This window comes from Sinohyriopsis cumingii, chromosome 2 (assembly GCF_028554795.1).
Source record: "Sinohyriopsis cumingii isolate HCF-2022 chromosome 2, ASM2855479v2, whole genome shotgun sequence".
Taxonomy (NCBI): domain Eukaryota; kingdom Metazoa; phylum Mollusca; class Bivalvia; order Unionida; family Unionidae; genus Sinohyriopsis; species Sinohyriopsis cumingii.
The window spans coordinates 159,148,711-159,167,749 of NC_142962.1; the positions used below are offsets into that span (position 1 = coordinate 159,148,711).

Below are 19,039 nucleotides of genomic sequence, written 5' to 3' on the forward strand. Positions count from 1 at the left end.
TTGATAGACATTACAAAACTAAATGTGTATGTAACCTTTTCTTGATTTGTAGCAATAACTAAAAAAGATTCAATTCTTTACCCCTTGGATTTGCACCATCACATGGAGCTTCCCATTCCCTATGAGCCGACGTAGTTTATCTCCGTTCCACTGAAACCCTGGCGGGGATACAGGCAAATCTAGTTGTCTTCTGGCGGACTTCAGAAGCACCAGATCATCCTTCGTGATAAAATGATATCCGTGCTTCACTTCCAAACTTTCTTTAAGTTTCTCCCTTATGTCATTTTCTGAATCGTCAATGAGAATGTCTATTACAGCCTCCAGTATAATTCTACAGCGTTGAGAACGGGAAGGAAGGTCAGATTTAGAATAGAAGCAAACAGAATAAGCCTTTGCATACTGTATAGATCTTTGAGATCTTGATCTTCTTACAGAAACCCCACTGGTGGAAGGATATGGTTCATATCTACTGTTGCTGGTTTCACTTCTGGTTTGATTATCGCTGGAAACACTGCTCGTCGAGGTAGATGAATGGGAGATTGTCGACGGATTTTCGGGGACAAGGGACGTATTGGCGTTGGTAAGAATAGACGAACTGTTTTGCTTTGCCTTGTCAATGAAATCCTGCATGTCCATGCCACAGAGATCTGAAAGAGATTATTTTAACAGTGGACTCAATTTTTTGCATGTTTACTGTTGGCAAGAGTTTAATTGTTTTCGAACGCATCATCTTCATCTTAACGCAGTACAAATGACAAAAGATTGCAGTTTCTTGATCATTGTATATAGCCTTTGCTGTAAGAAAAATCAATTCTAAATAAGGAAAACTAATTACACAGCCCAATACAAAATACTGACTGAGAATGAGACCTTGCAAATTATTACAGAATAGGACCATGCCAACGGATGTTAAACAAAAATATGATCAAGAATATACATCTGTAACTGATCAGAAGGGTGTGGACAGGAAGCATAAGTTATATAATTAAGCTTTTCGAACACATTTAAAATTGTATGATTCAACTTCAAATATTACGGAGCCTGTATACTCTTACTTTACTGACAGACTTTATTCCGAATTACACGAAACTGGTACCCATGATAATGAAACGATACTGCATCAGACATAACAAGAAGCAAATCTTTAGAGACTCTTGTTCCAAACAAGTTTAAGTTTTGCATACAGAAAGTTGTCATATACTGATTACTAACTAGTTCATCATTACTAAAGAATTGGTATAATTAATTCCAAATAAATGAAATTCATTTGTTTTACCAAACTAATTGTTTCATCATTCACCATAGTTAAGTCAAAGGTCACTAAACTGACCGTAACACTTACAAAATAACGCAAGACAAAGAACCAAACCAGCGAAAAGTAGTTTGATAATTACAAAAACAATTTATTCATCCGTCGGTAAACAAAAAAGAACACCAACTCTATTACAAAAACCGAACATCCACAAACCGAGGGAACACAAGTAGTTTTAGAAATGGAGTTCTGGACCACTCAACCACTACCTGATAAAAAGTGCTTGAGAGAGCCCCCATTGATCTATACTGCTGTGCTGTAGGGGTTCTTGAAGTTGTTTGAAACGTGGATGATTGAGTGCTGAGACAATAAAATGTCCATCGCACCCTCACAGATTATGAGCGAGCACCGTTAGGAGGTCAGGATCTTTGAAACGTAGATTGCAGTTAGCGTGAGCTCCTAGATAACGTCCGGTCACATGGCAATGATCTCTGGCATTTTTATCATGCGGCTTACAGTACTCTTCGCAGATGTCGCCCTGCTTTGCTGATTTGTGCTGTCGCAGTTGTTGTGGAGTGAGTGGGATCATCAACGCTGGATTTTTTTCGGAGGCAGATGATACGTTTCCATTCTGCCACGAGCTGCTCAAAGAACCACATGATGCGATCGTCGCCGCGATGCAGACGATACGGTGAAGACAAAATCGACGGAACAGATGTTTACAGACGATCGCGCACGGGATATGTATTTGTCACGTTTGGGTAAAATAATGGTCTGGATCAGGTGAGGACCCTTGTACCTTTTCAAGGACCGCTTCGGAGTCAACGTTGATATGAAACATATGTGCGTATTGTCTGTAGTGGTGTTTGAACTAAAGTGTTCCCTCGCGTGACATTTGAACGGTTTGTAGTTCTTTACAGTATCCCGACAACAAGTGGTCGTGTAGTTATTGTTGCTGAGGAAAGCATTGTAGGCAACGATAACAGAAATATTAATGATTTTTATGTTGTTTGTACTGAGATCGTCATAACCGACTGAAGTCTTTGATGTACACAAAAAGGTTTTGGTAATAAAAGAAATTGATGCTGTGTTGTGATGCTGTTTTGGAGATCAGCATGGGATAGACCACGAACCGTTTATGGTCCGCTTCCTTTTTATCGAGTCCAAAACGTTGACGGAGAATCCATCGTTGAGCACTTCCAGTTTAGGAACATGTTTTATCGCAGCCGGAAACGTGATACCGGTGATGTTGATAGTATCATAATACAGCTTGTAGCTAGAGACGCTTTAGACATTGTCTTCATAGTTATGTTTCGCGGACAGGATCGCCCACAACAGACAGTAGTCGTCGTTGTCTTTGACAGTGATGCTCGCTTTTGTCGCGATGAACGCGCTTACTTCCACGCAACGGTGTAAATTGGGAAGTTTGAAACGAGACAGAATTGACTTCCGCGAATATCCATGCCGGTCCTAGCTCTTGATAATCTTCGATGAGACGTTGGATAGACGACTGTGCGATGCCGACAATGTGACTGAAATCGTCACTGCGATTAACGATGATCGATTTGGATTTCATCCATGTGTTGATGCTCTTTTGATCCGTAGCTTGCAAAAAAAATCAACGTTGCGAGCTACTCCAAGTCTGATGGATGTGTGTGCGCATAGTTCTTCATCCACAGTATGTTTTAGAATGTGTTATAGGAGTTCTTTATCGACTACTGGCTGAAACATGTAGGGATGATCGTAAATAAATCCTTTGTCGGCGCTTCATTAAGCGTTTCGGTTTGTCAGGGTGGCGGCAGTGCAGTGGACAACTTCGCTGTCGTTTAATGGCTTGTGGATCGATTTTTGTTAGTCTTTGATAGATGTCGGCTCGTCGCGATCGGCTCATGATTTCTGGATTAAGCAAGATCACGTCAGTGACAAAGTCCTCGTCGTCGACAGCATAGCTGTCAGACATTTCGCTTGGATATATAAACTTATTACTTTTTTTAGACCTCATAGTTTTTGCTATAGTACTTTTCTAATCTCGCCGATGAGCAGTTGCATGTCAAAGGGAGCCCCATGACCATACGATCGGATTTTATTGATCATTTTCTGAAAGGACGGCCTGGCCTGCTTGGCGCTATCTCTTTTGGGACTCCAATTTAGGTTCGATTCGTTTCATCACTGCTTGAAAGGCCAGTCCAGCTCCTGACAAAATCAGCATCATCGGATTAGCTAGAACACCCGTGAAGATCACCCCTGTGACAGTCACCGCGAGCCGTACCCGCTGCGATCACTCTTAGAATACTCTTGTATCGTCGGTACGCGTGCTTGTACTCGTAGACTCTTCGGTGGTAATAGCGGTAATACGATGCTAGGTCGCGACATTGTTTGGCCAACAAAATGTTTTGTCGATGTGGTTAAAGTGTTAAAGTCAATGATGAACTTCATCGTTTTATGCTTTGTTCGACTTAACTCTTGATGAGAGTTTCAAGGTGTGGGAGGTAATGTTTGAAGAATTTAATATGCGTTTGATCCAATTTGATGGTTCTAACGTTGAAATCATTGCTAAAGCCACGTTTAGTCGGCATCCTAAACTCCAGTTTCCCTTTTATCTCAGTCATCTAGTTTAATTTCACAGGAGCCGCTTGCAAGTTAATATGCTCTGAGGATTTATCAGAATATACCACCACTGCTACACAAAACGTTATAATATATTGGTCACTGCGGTCATATCTGTAAAGATGATAAAAAGCATGATCTATTTTCTCCACGTTTCTATTTATTTTTTCGGAGCCTAACATTTCTTGAGAAAGACTCTGGCCTACCACATCCAAGATAGATTCATAATTGGAAGGATTAATTTTCTTAAACACATTCTGAGAGGACACTGGAGGATAAAAAAAAATTATCTTTGACGATGCAGTCACCGTCTTTAAGAACATTTGCCAGCTTACTCTCAAGATCTTCTCGCTTAAAACTATCCAGGTATTGGTACGCGGTCGCGTCCAGATTGGGATCCACTTTTCCATGGTCTCTGTACATGATCACACATCACAAGGCTTATATTGCCTTAGGAGGAGCCAGAATGGGAACACGTTTCGGCGGATTTTTCAACTGATACTTCATAATTAGAAGCACCTCCGCCAGATCATTCGTCGATTGTCAGTTGTGTCTGCCGTGAAATCGTTTTCGTTCAACGCCTTTGTCCAAGCCGTCGTGCTCTTTTATGTGCGCGTCATCGACCACATCGTCGCCCTTTCACGTATCCGGTTTTTATTATTGCGTCCAAGAGGCTCTGATGAAACTCGTTAATGAGATCGTGCACGATGCCCTCGATAGTTTTGACCAGCTTCGCCGATTCTTGATCGTTTCGAAATTTGAACACCCATATATACCTAATGATGGTGTCTCTGAGCTGCTGATTACGCATGCTCCCACGGCAATGCGAGACAGTTTTGACGTATCGGGCTTCCGACGTTCGTGAGCAGTTTCCAGCGATGGCTTACTCGCATTTCTTACCTGGTTGATATCGGTATGAACTCTCGTGGTATGTTGAGCACGTAACTGGCATTAACACCACACGACGTATCTTTCCTGTAATTACTATCGAACAGCAACTGGTAACGTTCAATCACCACTCGAAAAATGTCCGCCATGGTGACTATATCAAGTCGCTTATACGAATTATATTAATTCATGCATCGTAAAAAAATCAGAAAATAACTCAAGCCTGGGTTGGGTGGTACTGCTGTGAGTGCTGTAAAATTAAATGTGTAAGTACCATACCTTTGTAAAGCACAGCTGTGGTGCTGTCAGATCTAACGACATCAAGTCTATACGTGAGAATACTCTTTGTACAAGAACGGAGAGTATCGACCCCACCTAGGTGGTGACGAAAATTCATCTCATCATGATCAAATCGGGGTGCGCAGTATATGGTTAAAAAATCACAAATCGACACAGGTAAGGTAATGCAGTCAGCATTTGAGACAACTGAAATGTAGGCAGCAGAAATGTGTGCAATGGTGACTTAGTGTCATTGTTCTGTATACAAATATACCATTGCATGAGCTGTGACTTCGATACGAGCTGCTAAGACCTATGCGTGGAAAGAAATATGTGCATGGGAGACTGTAAATGCTGCGGAGAGAGACAACTTCTCGTTGGAGCTGCGTCCATCAGTGCGCTGAACGGAAAACTTCCTAGACCCCGTGGCGGATGGACTTTGCTAGGACATAATTACACAGGACTGTGGAATCCATTAGAACAGCAACTGGATGAAAATGATCATCCGCTGACCCATCAAGAAACCTACAACGGTTAGATGCCAAAGCGATGCAACACGACATCTGATACAGGGATCATCTCGACAACAAAGCGGGATGTGATCGAGTCACACTGTGGGACTTAAAAGAACTCAAGCCAAATAATTTCAGAGAACGTGTAGACCGACCTCTTCTGCGGGACATCATAGGAGCCAAACTTAAGTTAGGTATAGTCGTGTCCGGTAAAATGAAAAAGCAGCAGAAGATCTTTCGGAAGTGAAAGTTCTGTCAGAAGAACTGCATAAACCAGCACGCAAGCAATTTCGACGACGCAAAGTCATCTCGGTCGCGACAGACGATATATAGTCCGTAGATCTCGTCGATATGAGATTACATTGCGTACAACGATTATTTCTAATATCTCATGACTGTCATCGATGTGTTCAGCAAATACGCATGAAAAGCAAACAAAGTAAATTCTATCGCTGAAGCATTTGATAACACTGTAGGTGCAAGAAAGCCCAGTATATTATGGAGAGATCATAGTAATGAATTTTATAATAAAACCATCTCATATTAACTTCAAAAAAATAATATTATCTTGTACAGCACTCACAATCAAATCAAAGCAGCCGACGTAGAGCGATTTAATAAAACTCTCCAAAATCGCATGTGCAAGAGATTTACCAGAGATAACACCAACGATGCTTAGATTTTTTGCTAAAAATCGTCGACCAATACAATCACACATGGCATCGCAGCATTAAAATGACTCCCAGAGCAGCATCTTCAGCTGACAAAAACAAGTCACAGCCTTATTTTTTCAGATCCAAATTCAAAGTAGGTGACCACGTCAGAGTTAGCAGACGAAAAACTACAGTCGAAAAAGGGATACACTCCTAACTGGACCGAAGACGTCGATACCATTCAAAGAAACGATTCCGGTCGCGTCGCACGCTCAGAGATTCCTTGCGACAGCCAATACAGGGATCTTTTTACGTGCAGTAATTACCAAAAAAGAACAAAACAAAACCTCTTCAGAGTCGAAAACGTCATCTCCAACAAAGGAAAAAAAATCGCTCATCAAATGGTTTGGTTATCCTGAACGATTCAACTCGTGGATTCCAATAGCATCTTTGACACCACTGACTCGTGTGTCCACTTGCTTCTGAGACAACAACACCTCCAAAATAATCGTATCATACTCCTTGCCTATGATCTTCCAGCTATTGTCGTACATTTCGCTGCATGCTCGTGAAGATCCATCCTCTTATATATGCGCTTGAACACATCCTCAAATTCTAATAATTTCAAACCAACTGAACTCGAGTCACCCTATTTAGCCAATAATAAAATTGATCTTGCTGCGCCGCTGACAGATGAAAACGCTTCAGCTTATTTTTATGTAATACTGCTGATTGTACCGCTGCACCAGACACTAATGACTCACCCACTCCTCGTTCTCGCACTCGTCTTCGTTCTCCTCTGAATACACCATTTCAGGCACATAACTCAAATCCTTATTCGCATGCGCTATAGCCGCCTTTGCATGCTGTAACCACTGATTGGACTTCTCCTCACTTAATTCCATTATACAAATACTTCTGAGAACATCAGCATCATAACCTAATCGATCACTCCTCCAAGGCCAACACGGAAGATCCAAGTTCGCTATATCACAAGTACATCTATATATCTCATCACGAGGCAACCCCAAGTGGTCGAACAGCTCCAACAAAAGTAAGCGTAAAAATGTGGCCTTGAATCCCATTTCTCTAGGCAGGAAAAGGTGGTCCAGAACCCCAATAACACAGCAGTATAGATCAATGTGGGCTCTCTCAAGCACTGTTTATCACGGAGTAATGAAGAACCCCTATTTTTATACTACTGACACACCAACCAACGCAGCCATTAATGACAATATAAACAATTAATGTAATGCCATCATTAAATTAATGATAAGGAATACCTCTAAGTATGTTAAATTCTTTATCCGGATGCTGACGTTTCCACTCCTCGAATGCTCTTTTGACTGTGTCAACTGTCTTTCTGGTATAGTAATGATACTCGTTCTGGAAACAAAGAAACAGTGAATTTCTACAAGGAAATTAGTTTTTTAATTTGGTTTCTGTTTCACAAATTAACCGTGATATTTAATTTAACGAATATGTCAACCAAATGTGAATGATGCTTTAGTGAAGCCTAATATATACTGTAAGAGAACGTTTTGGATATAAAAAAGAGGCCAAAAAAAACATTCTTGAAAGAACTGTGCCACTAGTAAGGAAAACACGGATATAACAAAATGCCAAGGTCTACGTGAACAAATCTTCTCTCCCCATAAATGGGCTATTTTTATAATGTATTGATTCCGTTCTTTTAGGTTTATTTTGGCTTCCCTTAGAAATTCATCGTGACCTATAAAAATTGTTTGATACATCGTTTATTTGATACATCATTGTGTATTTCGTGTCGGTCCTTTTACTCAATACGATTCCGCACCAGATCGCAAATTTCATTCAATATAGGGATTTATCTCTTTGCTCGAATGCTTTCATATTTTCTGCACACTGAAATTGAGACTAAGAAAAGACCCACCACATCTAAGCAGCTTTTTCGCCCAATTCGACGTTTGTTCATTTGAACACGACTGCTTCACCAACCACATCGTCTGAAACTGACCTAAACGCAAACCCAGCCAATGTGTGAACACGGACAGACTGACGTAGGGACAAGGGTTAGTTTGCATGCTCTACCACTGTTGTGCTGGGGAATAAAAGACCGTTCCCATTTACGAATACATCAATGGAAAAACATGATTTTCTATCTACTTTATTCTATTTCTATCTTCATTGTTTGATTAGCTGGTTTTAAACACAAACCATAAAACATACAAACATGAGGTAAATAATCGATACAGGGAAGATGAGACTGATTGTGTTTATTATATAGTTCAGCTGTCACTTAGGAGCACCAAGCATTTACTATCGTTGACTACAAGTTTAACCAAACAAAAGTATTTGCTGTGTATAAATTTTAATATTTCCACAAAACAACAGTCTACTCTGAACATCTTAACGGTCCACTGTGGGGGTAGTTTTTACTTTAGAAAAAATAAAGTTGCATATTTCTTTCTTCAAATTTCTGTCGTAAATTCTTGATATGAATTTATTGAAGATTAAACAGTTATATTTTCTACATCAGAGTATTAACGAATAAGAAATGAGAAGTCTAAACTTTACAAACCACGCCGTTCACAGTGTTGTAAATCTTGCTTTCAGCAGCCTTGGCAAATTCTAACAACATTGAGTAGCCAATGTATAGGTTATCTCCGTCTGTATCCGGAAGAACGGAATAAACTCTGGTAAATAAATAAACAAATGCGAACAAAAATACGAAATATACCATGATAAACCTAACATTCCACATAGTTCATAAACGTATTATTTCTATATATTTCGTTATATCAGATATATAAATGGATTTTGTGGATATTGTATCGTTTTTGTATAAATTTGAATATTTTCTCAAGACGATTCGGGTTTTGACCCCATTAACTTATTAGCTGACCTTTTTGTACACCTGTAAGGCCAGTCGTTATAAGAACTATGCGTGCGTTATTAATTGGGTTTAATAATTACGGCTGATACACCACCATATATTTACAATGAAAAACACTTGAGTGAAATACATTTTGACTAAACACCCACTCACCCCCTCAATGCAAGAGGTTGAGCGGTCGCTATGCCACTGATCGATTAAAACAACAAAAACAACGAACAAACACAAAAGCCACATTCGCAGCAAAATCAAAGCAAAACTCGTCAACAGCTACATTTCAATAAGAATTCAAGTGATTCTGTCGAGATGTTACCGATTGAGTCTAGCACGGGTAGCACTATACAGAACCCACACGTCAAGAACGATACAGGATACTGCTACCTCCAACTCATGAGGAATTCGGCCTAAATGAAAAGAGATAACATTCCCAATGCAACCTTATTAAATTTTCACTCATGCATCAGTACATCACCCGTATGAAAATCTTACTATAATATTTACGCAAGTAACTTTTTACAATAATAATAATAATAATAATAATAATAATAATATTATTATTATTATTATTATTATTATTATTATTATTATTATTATTATCTTTGTTGAGCATCCTGCTATCAAATTTTAATGCCCCGTTTCCTTTACATCCTTTCCCATACATAACTTTACTAGTATATAATTTCGTACATATTTTAGTATCTGATTTTAGATAGTGTTGTTGTTTGCCATGCGTGATTTCTTTCCTTTGTTCTTTGTTTCTCCGTAAGATGAACATATAATTGCAAAGATCAGCCCATACGTGATTATTCAAATTATATTCTACTATTCTGACAACAACACACAATTGACATTTCAACTATTTTCTTCTTCTTCCACTATTTAAGTCTTTTTTATAGATTTCCACCATACAAACATGTAATAGTTCAGGTTTTCTCTCGTTTTCTCTCGCATTTTGCCTTTTAGTGTTTCTTCTGTTGATACAAGCTTTTTCTTCTCTGAGGACGGGCTTGAACAAAACACACACATAAATAAACACAAACGTAACTGCGATGCACAAATTAAATCTACAACCAAATTTCATTTAGATTCTGTAAATAAATTTGCGTTTTTGTGTTCTCCCTTGTCTCGTTTGTGTGATCGACCCTTGAAGCTTTATGCCTTTGAAAACGGAATCGGTAGATTCCGAACGCGCTTTGGCTTGTTATACAACATTTTGTCGGGTTTTTTTCTTTCTTGTACACACACACACACACACGCACACGCACACGCGCGCGCGCATTTGTTTTAACTGCGATCGTATTAAATGTAACCCGATTAATAGCCCTACGTTGAAAAATTTAACTTCGATCGGAGTCGTCCATCCGATCAGAGGTCTTTGCCATAAATTATCAACCTTGTTCAATGAATTTGTTTTTTTTTTTTTCGCATTTTATACATTTTTCTAAAATCATTGTAATATGGAAGAGAATATCCCCCTCTCCCGCAACTCCCACCCCCCACATCTTCTGAATTAATATATTGCATAGCGATGTCGATTAATACAACATAATTCCTTACCCTGTTATTAAAAGTCACTCTTACCAATGAGGGTTACACGTTAATATCACACAAGAAAATCAGCGCATGTCGATAGACAATGTCTTGCAGATAGCAAGACAAAAATAGAGATATAATGCTGTCATTTTTCTTTTGTTTGGATTACACGATAGGGATTGAGCAAATGTTATTGGGATGTTTACGTACATTTGATGGATATTTTCCTTCCTTCGTTCCCCCGGTATGTCCATCCTTCTTGACCGGTTATCAGCGTCGTTCGTATTGGTTGCTTCTGTGAAACTGACCTCATCAGCATTGGAGCGTAAGGGGGAGATCTGATCGACATATATAGGGGCAGGAATATAAACGGCAAGAGTTCCTCTTTGTTGGAGGTTATCTGGTACATGGGCAGTATCATCATTTTGCAGGAAATCATCGTATTCCACTGGACCACTAGGCTGACAAGGCACTGAAACATTAATCTTTCTTTTGTATTGGACGAACTACTGATTTGAATATATAATTGAATTCAGCGTAGTGTTTAATAAATTCTTCTTAACAGATGTGTGTTTAACGATCATTTTCCTCATCATTATACCATCCGATTTCGCCTGTCATCGGTTATTGGAACATCAATGTCTGGGTAGTTCTTTTCTGCCAACCCTTTTATCAAACTTTTCAAACATAATAGTCACAAATCTTAAAGACGGTCTTTGTACTCAATTGACTCCAGTTCCAGTTCTTTATTTTGTAACTGTATTGCTGAAAATTGCAAATCAATCCTTGCAGAACCGACATATATTGATTCTTTATGATAGCAAGTGTACTGAGACGCAAATAACCATGAACACAAATACTGGGGCGTTTCCTTTCTTAAAAGCCAAATACAACGGGGTTTTGTCTTTGCATAATCTCTAATATAAAATGCACATTAGTTCATTTTACTTGAGATACGTAGATAACACGCTTTTTCGCTTTTACACAACATTCTATTTAGGTCTTACACAAAACATATGTATATATGAAAACGTTTCTATCAAAAAAGTATTTCAAAAATATATAGGTTTTTTTTAATAATTTAAGCAAATATTAGCAGTAATGTTTCTATAAAAGTATATGAGTGATGTTACCAAACGGAATTTCATCTTCCAATGGTCTACATGCTGTGTTGGCATCATCAATAGTGGACCAATCTCTTCTTTCACCCAAGTTAGCGGGGTCATCATTAAGTGAACATCCGATACTCAAATTCATACGAGCCATCGAGTCACGTGGAGAAAATTCATTTTGAATGGAGCGTCCGGCGTTTAAATAAACATAGCTCATCTGACCCTGGGTAAAACAATCACGTGACTGCTGACTTCCTGTTTGCTGATCATGATGCTGACTTCCGCCTTGAGATGTAGACAGTGTAGACAGGTTATAAAAAATATCTGTAAGGATAATCCATGATTTGAAGAAAAAAATATTAATTGTACATTTCATTTTTCAATCGTGATCTAGCTTCAATAGTAAGCAAAAACTTTGTACGTTTAATCCTTGTTGTTTCTCAATCTTAATTTAATGCAATGGGTATGTATATATTGCTTTCATCGAATATACACGTTATGGCTGAATATTAGATGTTATTATCCCGTTTGAAACACACTAGTGTTATGTATATCTATATTGTGTGTTTAACATTTGTCCATGAATATAGATTGCATTGATCATTTGTAAACTACAGATTGCATATCTAATCTTTGTCCATGATTGTAGATTATATTTAAAGATAATGAGCTATAAACAGGTTGTTTACTTGGGGTTTGAGTTCTATACCCATCCTTATTATGACCTTCTAGAAACTGAACTTTCCGTATGGATGAGTGTGTTATTGCGATGTAGGTCAGTTGAGGTTGCATTGCGAAATGTCAGTGGGGATGTATTGTGACATAGATCAAGTACGGATGTATTGCAACTTCAAATAGTGGGGATGTATGTAAGGGGTTAGAAGTAAACAATTATTCAGTTATATTCATATCTAAATAACTTTTTTTAATTAGTGTTCAGTTATAATTTGAGAGGATTTATTTTTGCAAATTATTCCTAGGAATTCTAAAGTGCTAGTTGACGTTTAGACTAAATAATTACTTTGGGATAGTTGTTAGTTCACTCAAAATTATTCTGGAAAATATCAGTGTGATTCAACAAGACTGTTAGCATATTGGCACGTGCAAGACTATTGGTAAATAAACACATTAAAGATTGGAATTCATTTAGAACACCAGTAGACTTGTGTCGGAACACTCTACACTTTGGACTTGCATAACTTTTAGGATCATTTGGGATTTAATAAACAATACTGTAAGTTCCTCTTAAATTTTCAGTTTCTAACTTAGAGAATTAAACTATTTATTGAATTTTACTTAACTAGCTGGTTTCGTTTTTTTTCTTCTGTTACTTAGTTTTAAACCACAGAGTCGTACCATTGAGATTCGGGTCCATCTTATTGAAGACTTGTGTTTAAATGTTTATAAAATATTTCTTCATAATTCTTCACTGAGATAGACATGGCACTATCTAGGCTTTTCAACGCGTTTCGAGGAATAAGGTTAGAAATGTCTACAATTTTACAGCTGTTTTCTCTATATAAAAAAATAATTTGTGTCCCTATCTAGGCTTTTCAACGCGTTTCGAGGAATAAGGTTAGAAATGTCTACAATTTTACAGCTGTTTTCTCTATATAAAAAAGTAATTTGTGTCCCTATCTAAGCTTTTCAACGCGTTTCGAGGAACAAGGTTAGCAGTGTCTAAAATTTTACAGCTGTTTTCTCTAAATAAAAGAAATAGTTTGTGTCCCTATCTAAGATGCAGCTAAAGTTAAGCTTCGGGAGTTAGAAAAACGTTTGCCATGTTTCTATGGAATGATGGAAAAGATCAAGTCAGAAGAAGAATTCTACGTAAAGGGTATATTGAAGCTGGTTTGAAGTGCTAGATATAAGCATGATTGTAGATTCTTTGAAACAAATTTGTTTCTGATAATTTATCACCTCTCACTTCGAATGGAAAGATAGCTTAACATATTTCAAATCAAATATCTAAGAATGTTTCAGTTTTATTCTTCATTTTTTACAAGAATGTACAATACGTTGAATGTACTTTCATAAGATGCTTCTGCGCCATATATTGAATTGCATAATAAATTTACTGTATTAACGAGATTTTGTTACAGCGATTAGTTTGGTAAAATGCACTCTTTCTAATTACTAACACAGGACATTTTCTGTACATATGCCTTGGAAGGGGATACTAATGAGTCATACAAAAATGAAACAACAAGAAAAACACCGCAAGTGTGAAATTAGACTTTAATGTGTAGCCATTAGGTTACTAGACACATATTATTTGTAGTAATTGCGCGGTTATGAACCCTTCAGCTATCAACAAATGTTGTCTTGAGGAATTTTGGAATACTTCGTGTGTGTGTGTGTGAAAATGGTTACACTATATGTATTTTTTCTGTCACACTCCTTAAACGACTTTGGGCACTTTCCAACTGTCAACATTTGATATTTTGCTCATCAGTTTTTTTTTTTCTCTCTCCAATTAAGTAACCAGTAATACTAAATATTAGAGTTATGTATTATTGCCTATAAAGTAATTCACACTTATGAGGAATGGTGAGTTAATTGGTGGGATATTTCCCCGACTCACTACCACAATGTACAGGGAATATCACATATCAAATCAAGCGGTCTCTAAAATACAGTAAATCAAAACATCAAAGAAGAGCACCGATTTGATTTGGGGTATCCAGAGTTCTGCCCCTTGGGGTATACAGAGTTCTGTCCTTGGAAAACGCCTGCATATTAATGAAAGATCTGCCAAGTGTTGAAACCATCTGTGATATTCTTGACCAATACGATTTTTAAGCTGGCCACTGTGGCAGCAGTATTTGATGTAAGATCGGCACCATTTTTATTTAGTATAAACCACTGGAATGTTTGTGACAACAACATAATGATATGATCATTCACTCAGAAGTATCAGTGTCCAAGAATTTCAATATGTTTATTGTGGCATCCATATATGAAATCAGAGCGACACAGTTTTCTTTCAGGATCATTCAGATATCATAACCATTCCTCCTGAAAACCCCATATTCTTAACCCCATATACATTCACTCATATATATATAACCCCATATCCATACCCCCGTATCCATAACCCCACATCCATTCCCCCATATCGATACCCCCGTATCTATAATCCAATATCCATACCCACGTATCAATACCTACCTAAATGAGGAGTAGCAATTTACAAGATTTTCAAGATAGATTTCCTAGTGAACATCAGATCGCCACCATTTTCATTAGTGCCACAAGACATTATAACAAATCTTGAGTTGAAAATACAATTTTGATACGACTTTCCTTCTAGGAAGAGTGGCGATAAGATATTCAGGATGGCCGCTATGGTGCCATATTGCGTATCAGATATGCATAATGTTTTAATTCAGACCAACTAGACATCATAAAAATTAATCTGGTGAAAACCCCAAGACGATATGACTTTTCGTACAGGAGAAGTAGCCAAATAATTTCTCCAAAAGGCTGCCGAGGTGGCCATATTGTAGGCCAGACTGGCACTAGACATCATGAAAAGTCTTTTAGTGAAAACCATGTTTTGATAGCCATCCATTCAGGATGAGTAGCGATAACAAGATTTTCAAGATGGCAGCTGTCGCGGCCATATTGAATGTCTAGCTAGACATCATAAGAAGTCTTCTGGCACAAACACCATACCAATATGACCTTTCATTCAAGAGTACAAACAATGATAAGATTTTCAAGATGGCTGATACGAGGACTATATATTGGACGTCATATCGGCACTATTTTCCTTTAGGACCAACCATACATTCAAAGACGTACTGTAGTGAAAATCCCATGTTGACATGGCCGTCCATTCACTCAACAATAACATTATTTTGAAGATAAATGCTGTGTCGGCGATACTGGATGCCTGAGCAAAACCGTTTTAATTTAGCACCAGCTAGACATTCGGATGAATGTGGTGTGTCAAGTTTCATGCTAGAGTAGTGATGCTAAAGTTCTGTTGAATGACGACAGACAAATGACCATTCCTTAAGCTCTTCTGGTCTATGACGACTATAACTGAACAGTACTAATCGTAATTACTAATTCAAAACTCAGCCTCAGATAAAAATTACGATGTATGATTTACTATTGGTGTGACGTTAGCCAAATGGACGTAAGATTGTCCAGATTAGACTGAGCGCAAGAATGTTTTTGCGCGTGTGCAATAGTAATACCAGATCTTATGGCGTGTAATTTCCTTTTCACTCTTCTGAATTTGAACATGAATACCTGTACAGCTTACCTTACAAACTGACATTTGCAATATCTTTGTATGTTATATGACGCCTAACTTAGCAAACGTGTAAGGAACTAGATCACAATTGTAGAGTCATGTTTAAGAACACGTAGAGTCACATTAACAAAAAATGATCATTTATATATATATATATATATATATATATATATATATATATATATATATATATATATATATATATATATATATATATATATATTGTTTATAGTTAACTATAAACAATGTAAATCGGCATTGTATCCTATGTGGGAAAACAAGTATATGTGCGTGTTTATGAGTTTAGAGACAAATATATTTAAAAGTCATGTATGGTTCATACCTGAAGCGATGCCTCTGTTCTTGAATGGGCTGCATATCGGACAATCATCACAATGACATTGTTTCCAGTGTCTTATTATTTCTCTTGAACTTGTACAGTGCCTGTCTGTGGAGATTTCAACAGTTGCATTTTTTATGTATCAATCGCAGAAATTAATATTATCAATAAAATGCAATGCCCTAAACATACAAGCACTATATTGCCTCCACTTTCACCCCAACCCCCACAAAAATAATGCAGGAAAGACAACATACCAACCAAATTCATTGCAAGGCTTTAATAGTAATAATGTATTTCGGTCTTATGCACAGCCAGCGTACGGAAATGAAATCTAACAAGAAGACACATGGCTGACATTTGCCTATTAATCGGACATTAGTTTTGAGTGACTAAAATGTTTTCTCGATAAAATTTATTCCAGTACTGTTGATAGAAGAAACAATTGTTTAAAAGTTTCTTTTTATTGTTTGTATGTACTTCATTTGTTTTTGCTTCTTCAACCATATTTGACGGCACATTAGCATCATTTGTCCAATATTGAAGGTTTTAATGCCAGGGTGGGTTTTTTGGTGGGGGTCAAAGTACAGAATTTAGAAAATGAGGAAATTTTCAGCAAACTGAATACCTTAAGCAAGGAAATCCGCAAGGCCTATGGAATCGCAAAGCCAGTTATAAAGATTGACTTCCAGCACCACCTTTACTGGCAGTGCTTGTTATTTATTTTTTTTTTGGAACGGAAGGAGTGCATGCACACATTGATTGCCATTCGCAGCTACCCCCGAATTACAAAAAGAGCCTCAGCCTGCTCTACACCAAGAAATGTATTATCCCCAAATGACATCATAGCCCGTGCATACCGCACAAAAAACAAAAACCAGTTAGCGTTTTCATGGTCATCTTAAAACACGAAGGACGAACAACAACGTACATAGCTAAAGTTTGCCAAGCTCCGTTTTGCAGCTGTGGGTCAGCATCCAGCAATCGTTCCTGCCGAAGTTTGTAATGCGATTAGTTTACGCTGAAACACTATAGTCGAACTTTAATATCCAAAATTAATGAAGAGCACTTAATCACTCGTCTCATAAGCAGAGAGAAAAACAGTAATATTCGCAAAAGCCATCACGTTAGTCGGCCAGAAAAACAAACGATCGTAATAAACTATGGAAATGTTGTGGGAGGATGTGTTTTAAAATAGAACAATGTTAATGCATATAGCTATTTATATTTGTTATGACAATAAAAGACTATAAAAAACGATGAAGTGAACATTTGTACCAAGTAGTTAGAAGTCTGACCTCAAAGAGATAAAATCACTTAGAGGCATTATGATACAGTTAGACCATCTACATATGCATACAAACCTGCCCAACACTTTTCATTTGCCAATGACAAGTCCAAAAATAAATAAAACCATTTATTCCTAAAAAATGAAAATATTATACTTAAGGCAATAAATCTATTTAAAAAATCCCAGAAAATGGCCGTGCTAATACAAACGTACAGTTTCACAATTACAATGACATTTGATGCATCGATAACAGACTCAATGGGAAGCTGCCAATCCTTAAATGAGATACAAATATGAAGTTTATCTAAACTTGGGAGTGTGAAATATGAGGACAGTAGACTAGTAATTTTTAACTCTAAATGACAATTTCAGATCTTGCGACTTGGACGTTGACCTATGGGCTCAAAATCGGAAGGTGCATCTGCCAAAATGTAGCCTATAAAGCCTGTCTTTGAATTTTAATGAAACCTGGATCCAGAAAACCCGATTTATCTACAGAAAACCAACATAATTATCATATAGACTTCAATGACTTTGATCTTTCGCCTCTCAGCCTTAGAATCAAGACGGAACTGACCCTGCCCGAGTGTGATCTACCTATGAAGTTTTATAAACAATTAGAGAAGAAAATGTAACTAATCAAGCAGAAAAGACACTAACATTTTCAGCACAATGGACCTTGACCTTGGACTTATCAGAGCATAAATCAATAGGCTTCTGCCTCTTCCTACGATTGAATAAGCCACATATGAAGACTTAAAAATAAAATTAGCAAAAATAACGCAATCCCTGCATCCTCCGTCCCCCTTGCATCTTCCCTCAAAAGGATAATGAGGTCGTTTACTTGCGCATATAAACATGCCTACTGAAATTTTAATTGTCTCCGTTTAGTTTTTGTGCAACTGTGCCAACAAGCTTACAAGGACAGACATATTAACGCAATGGTATCAGGACGTACTCAACTACATAAGGTGACACGAACGAAATTTTTTTTCTTAAACTAATTTGCATGCCCAACCGTATACAAGGTCTAAGTCAATAAAATCCGTAAACTTTATCAAATCTCAAAATCAAAACCCAATAATATAATGACTTTAAAAAAGAAAAACAACCATATCTTCATAATATGTAACTAAACTTGTATATTGAACACCAATGTGCCCCGTTAAAGGCTTTTAAGGCTTCGCGGAAATGCCAAAACCCACAAGTCAGAATAATTAGTAGAGCACCTTAAATAAATCAAATGACATAATGCGTAGCTTAGGATTTGTATAATGATAGAAACAAGCCTACCAAATTTCATTTATTTAGGTTAAGTGGTATTTTCATAATTATGCAAACAAGGTTTCAATTTCAGTTGAAGGAAAAAAGAGAAGCCTTAAAAACAAAAATCATTCAAATAGTGTGAAAATATAATCATCTCACGTACT

At 37.4% G+C, this 19,039-nt stretch overlaps 1 protein-coding gene across 4 annotated transcripts in view; it reads right to left on the reverse strand.

Annotated features, from left to right (window-relative positions):
• Window positions 1–19,039, reverse strand: part of LOC149806198 (uncharacterized) — a 63,570-nt gene that overhangs the window by 35,523 nt on the left and 9,008 nt on the right. For 3 of the 4 annotated variants that reach the window (XM_089951114.1, XM_089951116.1, XM_089951115.1), the window contains 6 exons: window positions 16,322–16,426; window positions 11,733–12,035; window positions 10,810–11,071; window positions 8,752–8,866; window positions 7,475–7,577; window positions 82–647 (listed from right to left, as the gene is read on the reverse strand). In XM_089951114.1, coding sequence (XP_089807240.1) covers window positions 82–647; window positions 7,475–7,577; window positions 8,752–8,866; window positions 10,810–11,071; window positions 11,733–12,035; window positions 16,322–16,426 — 1,454 coding nt within the window. Of the gene's footprint in view, window positions 1–81; window positions 648–7,474; window positions 7,578–8,751; window positions 8,867–9,379; window positions 9,471–10,809; window positions 11,072–11,732; window positions 12,036–16,321; window positions 16,427–19,039 lie in introns of those variants that run through there. The other variant, XM_089951117.1, reaches the window with a different exon arrangement.